The 5,838-nt window shown below is 45.9% G+C and overlaps 1 protein-coding gene across 1 annotated transcript in view; it reads right to left on the bottom strand.

Moving 5' to 3' along the window:
* Positions 1 to 1,077, bottom strand: part of SSPN (sarcospan) — a 19,504-nt gene extending 18,427 nt beyond the window's left edge. The window contains 2 exon segments of the mRNA XM_009873993.1: positions 602 to 931; positions 934 to 1,077. Of these exon segments, the coding sequence (XP_009872295.1) occupies positions 602 to 931; positions 934 to 1,077 (474 nt within the window).
* Between the last annotated feature and the right edge of the window lie 4,761 nt (positions 1,078 to 5,838).

Raw genomic sequence — 5,838 nt, forward strand, 5'->3', positions numbered from 1 at the left:
CTCTCTCCCCCGCCCATTGCCCCCCCCCGCCAGCACCGTCCCCTTCCCCACGGCCACGTTCGGTTTCTCCCTCCCTCCAGTGGGGCTGAAGCCAGGCAGGAAAGGGCTTAAATCACAGAGGTTCTTCAACACAGCACAGGGGGGAAGCTCAAAAGACAGCCATTTCTCTCCTCTCCCTACTACCAACGTGACCAGCTAAAAGTTGCAAGTTACAGAGTTATGCTCTCACTTCTAAAGCTTAATTGTTATGGTTTGGTGGGGCAAGAGGGAAGACAAGGTAAGTAATCAACATTCTTTTTCAGCATCACCAGGCAGGAGTTCACTGCAAAGCACAAGCTAATACATACATCTAGTGAACAGCAAGCCTGCATTTTATTTAAGGTCTGTTGGGTATTTCAGGGAAGAAGATAAAAGATCGTGTTATTCTGCAGGAGCAGTTTCCTTGGGAAAATATACCCAGACATTTAATCCCAGGAATATTTATAGTTAGCATAACTCAAATGGTGTTGTGCATGCATTTGGTTAGTCTAAAGTGGAGCGTCATGCAGCTTGCATTAATGTTGGCAAAGGCACTTTATGGAGAAACAGACTTTATGCTTACAATTATCCCAGCCCAATATGGAGTGTCTCTGACTAGCAGAGAAGAACTGATGCCTGCCATAAGGAAGCCCAGCACTGTTACAGAGATGCCTAATGCCAGCTGCAACAAAGCAAACAGCAGCGGGAAACGGCAGCCACAACAAGTGTGGGATTCCTCCTCCTGGCCAGTTTTGGGATCCCCCTTGGTTTTCTTCTGCTTCTTCTTCTTCATCGCAGGCTCCTGCGTCTTGCTCGAGTTGGTACTTTTCTCCCCTTCGGGTGCCTTCCCTGTCTGGCTCTGGTTATTCAGGGATGTGCTGTGCTGAGGTTTCTTCTCCTCCTTTCCCATGCCGATGAACTTTAGGTTTTCACGTGCGTGTGTGTGTGTGCGCGTGCTGAGGGGGGTGTGAGTTTTGTTGCCCCCCAAAGCTTTGCTTTGTGCTGGCTGAGTTGTTCCTGGTATTTGAATCAAGAAGGCTGAACAAATATGGAAAACATTTGGAGCAGATTGTCAGAGCTTCGAAATGCCACATATAGCCCAGAGAAGAGGGGGATTCAAGGGGGGTACCGAACTGCCAACGTGCAGGCGCCGGCTCTGCACAGGGGCTGGCTGAGCATGCATGCCGCCCGGCTACACAGACGTGAGCACACACGTGTGTGCCTGCTCGTGGAGGAGCCGGACAGGTAAATATCATGCCAAAGTCTGTATTGCCAGCTGATGAACAGGAGGGGAATCCACCTCGCCAGTAAAGCTGGGAGCAATCAAGTGCCTGTGTGTGTGTGTGCACACCAAAGAGGCAGGTAGGAGCTCATCACACTGTGGCTCCCCTGAGGATTACTGGCATGCAGAGCATAAGTTGGTGAACCCATGCTGCATCATGCACGCAACGGGCATGTTTCACACACCGGCTAAATCAGATTAAACAGATGCATTTAATGGGAGGGAATTGACTACATGTATGGAAAGTATGAAATTAACACAAATAAAAATTCACATTAATATCCTAGGCAGCCAAAAGGAATCCTGTCCCTTCCTAAAACTTGCACAGATAGGCATGTTTCATAATGAGGCAAACAGGGACCAGCAATGAGGGCTGGTGCTTCTATGACAGTACTGGCAGTGCATGGAGCTAAACATCTACTGAGTGAGTTTCCAGGACTGCAAGTTATCCATGCCAGAAAGATTGTTTATAGAATCATAGAACGTATCAGCTGGAAGAGACCTTGAAGATCATCGAGTCCAGCCTTTGTCTCAGCCCTATCAACCTGCTAAACGATTCCCCCCAACACAACATCCACCTGTCTCTTAAACACCTCCAGGGACAGTGACTCAACCCCCTCCCTGGGCGGCCTGTTCCAATGGCTGGCAACCCTTTCAGTACAGAAATTCTTCCTAATATCTAACTCTGGCACAATTTAAATCCATTTCCCCTTGTCCTGTCACTCTCCACTAGGGAGAACAGACCAGCCTCCGCCTCCCTACAACCTCCCTTCAGGCAGTTGTAGAGAGCTATGAGGTCTCCCTTCAATCTCCTCTTCTCTAGGCTAAACAGCCCCAGATCCCTCAGCCTTTCCTCATAAGACTTATGTTCTAAGCCCTTTACCAGCTTAGTAGCCACCTCTGTACCTTCTCCAGCACCTCAATGTCCCTCTTGTAGCGTGTAGTATTGTCCAAAACTGGACACAGGACTCGAGATGAGGCCTCACCAAAGCCCAGTAGAGGGGCCATGATCGCCTCCCTGCTCCTGCTGACATCACCATTCTTGATAGAGGCCAGGATGCTCTTGCCTTCTTGGCCTCCTGGGCATGAGAGAGATGTCTCGTCAAGACCATATGGTCACCACACTTTGTCCATATGTTGGTGCTTGGGAACAGCATACCAAAAGGAGTGTTGTGGTGTTCTTTCCTGGAATACTCTTAAATTATTATGCAGTTAAATCCAGCACTGGGAGTCCTGGCAGAGTCTTTTGGGTGCTGGTGGGGCTCACTCACAGAGATGCCAGCAGGACTGGGGTCTGCAGAGGCAGGCAGTGAAAACCAGGCCTGCAAACAGCAGGCAGCAAGAAGAGATGGGTCGTGAGTAGTCCCGCGCCGGAGGAGATGTCAGCAGCCACATGTTCTGCCCGGCCACTGCATACACATCCTCACAAGGGAAGACCATGGGAAGCAGGAGGATGCTGTGCTTAGCTCACACCAGAGGAATTACTCAAAAGCTTAAGGGTAAGCAGGTGCTTAAATGCTTTGCTGGCTTGGGGCCTGAGCATGTACAGCCTGATGTATTGCCTTCCTATGAGCCAGGAGCTGCACTGGGGCCAGCAGAGCATGGAAACCCCTCCTCCGTGTGTACTGCTCCGTGTCCCCACTGTCACAGGGACACCATGAAGATATGTGGGCTTGTGCTGCTGCCCCACCAACATCAACGGCAGCAGCATAATTGGGCAAGCCAGCGCTGCCCCCACACTTTTTGCTATGGTTCGTTGTTTTTTTTTTATTTTCCTTCTCATATAGGAGTCAGTTTGAGCAAATGACAGGACCAAAGCATTGGGAGGAGTGGAGCAGGCAGGAAGAAGACATCAGATGTTGGGGAAATCACCAGCAAGCTGCCTTTGAATGATGCTAGCAGTTCAGGGGGGAAATAACCAGAGTGTTGAAATACACCAAAGGGTCTTACACATGCTGAGATAGCATCAAGGAAATCTTTCCTTTGATGTATTGGCAATGCATTCTGAGAAACTACTCTATTTCCAGCTCTTCATGGCATTTAACAGCAATAGACTGTACCTTCTGTATTAATAAATTATGATGTCACTTTGGTTTATGGTTAAGCAATATCCTCTTTGGTTATTTATACTACTGAACGTATGAAAGGAAACTAGAAATAGTGATAGAGGCTTTCTGCACACAGAAATATCATGCTACATCCATAATGCAAAATTAAGACATATTGTTCAAAAGAATGAAAAGGAAAAGAAACTAGAGGTGGAAAAAACCCCTCCTTCCTAGTCATATTGCTTACAGTACCATATTTTCATGGCTTCTCATCAAGAGGTTTTGGCACCATCGTCCACTTTTTTAAACATCCTTACGGTGGCTTGCACTCACTGGTGTACCTTATCTCTCGATCTTAAAGCCACATACAATTATATTATATTTAACCATAACTTTGAAAACGATGAGGTGTCCAAGGATCATCATCAAGGTCAGATAGGGAAGCAATGGCAAAGCTGAGAGCACGTTTTCCCAATGCCCAGTTGAATACCTACTCTAATAATTAGAGTTGAGTGAAGTTAAATTTTCTTTTCCCTTCTGCCCACTCATTTCCCTAGTTCTATGCCACTGATGTTTACTGTGGTTTTTCCCCCAGGAAAATCCCCATTTTTCACACCTGGATTTGAGCTGGAAGCTAGATTTATGATCACTGTCTTCTAAAAGGGGCCAAAATCCAACTGCTTTATTTGTGCTGACAGTCATATTGGTTTCAGGGAGAGTAATTGCCTGAGGAAGATGAACAGAATTTAATCCAAAGTCAATAAAATGAGCAAGCACTTACCTTATAGCAAATAACAGCCCCTGCTTATCTCCTGGCCCAAGAATCTCTTTTAAAACAGGTGCCTACGTACCTTTCTGCACAGCAAGTATCTCAATAATGAGGCTGTGCTCCATGGGCAGCAGGCTGAATATCTCCTACAGGATTTAGGTGGGAAATCCACTTGAGTACCAGCCTCCCACAGCCCCTTCAAGAATTCCAGTTGTATGGCTAGTGTCCAGAGTCCTTAAGGCAGAAGAGTTCAGAGGTTGTATTTGGTACAGCAACTGCAAAGCCTGGGTATAAAACATGTTCAGTGTAGACCCGAGTTCAGCTTCCCACAAATGCTGGATCTGGACTAGCTGTGCAACTTGAAGCACTTGATTTTTCCAAGGAAATCAAAGACATTCGTTGCCATCTGGCCTGTTCATGCTGTGACACGGAGCCTCTCCTAGGCTGGGTGCAATGTGCCTGCACAGGAAGGCACAATCCCCAGGGTGAAGGGCAGCAGGACCTGGTCCAGCGGGACCTCTGGATTTACTGCTCCTGTGATTTGCTGGGACAAGGTTGAGACGTTGATGGATGCTAACCAGTTGCTAATAAAGACAGTCACTTGTAATTAAAACAAAACAAAACAAAACACATATTGCATACTTAAAATCACATATGTCCTTTCTAATCTCTGCAGCAATACACAGTTAGAGAAAAACTTAGGAGTCAAATCTGTTGGACAAATTGGGCATGGGGATCTTGTTGTTTTGAAATGATTAAACAAGAAGGAAAAAAGTTATTTTACTGTGGCTAGCTTTCCCTGCAAAGTCAAACGTGCTTATCTTACATGCTGGGAAGTTTAATGAGGATGGAGAAAGAGGCGGATGCAGGATTGATCTTCCATAATTATTATCTGAACCAGATTGTATTTGCTGATTCCACTTAGCATTAACAATTGAGTGTAAAACAGCTGTGAAAGAATTCACAGCGCTGGCGAGCAATGAAAAATTAAAAGAATTACTTTTTTAGAAATTCAAAGATTAAACGAGGACACTGAAGTAACACTAGATTTTCTCAAGTAATACATCTTCCGGATGTCACTAGGATTTTCTCAGCAACACAAGAATAATCATTACCCTTTTATGCCCAAAGGCCTTGATTAAGTGTGTTCTTAAATTAAGCACATGCTTGAATACCCTTCCCGGATGAGGATGTTTTCTGATTTGATCCCAGCTACCAACTCTCATGTGGTACGCAGTTGTAATTTCATGTCCTTTACACAAAATGAGTCATATTGCACAGCTTTTCCATAGCCAGATACTGTCCTCTGTAAAACATTGCCTGCTCTGTTCCTTCCTTTGCCAAAAGGCTGCACAAACCGGGTGACGACAAGTCAAACAGCACACACAATGTCAGCCATAGAAATGGCAAGATCTGGGCTGCAGCTTTGCAATAACACAGTCTCTCCTATTGCTTTTCCTACCCATGAGGACACATAGCATTGCATGGGACTCCAGAAACCTTGGTTTTTTCTCCAATGTGATTTTAAAACTGGAAATAAAGCGGGTTTGGTGTGGTTGAACCCACATAGACACACAATCCCACATATTTTCATTTATACAGATATTTCTTCAAGGCATCAGACATCCGGCCAAGTGCCAGTCACAGGTTGCCACACACAAATCCAGAGCAGCAAAATTAGCAAGGAACAAAAGTTTGAATGGGGCTTGCCACGTTGCCCT

This window comes from Apaloderma vittatum, unplaced genomic scaffold (genome assembly GCF_000703405.1).
Source record: "Apaloderma vittatum isolate BGI_N311 unplaced genomic scaffold, ASM70340v1 scaffold21887, whole genome shotgun sequence".
Taxonomy (NCBI): domain Eukaryota; kingdom Metazoa; phylum Chordata; class Aves; order Trogoniformes; family Trogonidae; genus Apaloderma; species Apaloderma vittatum.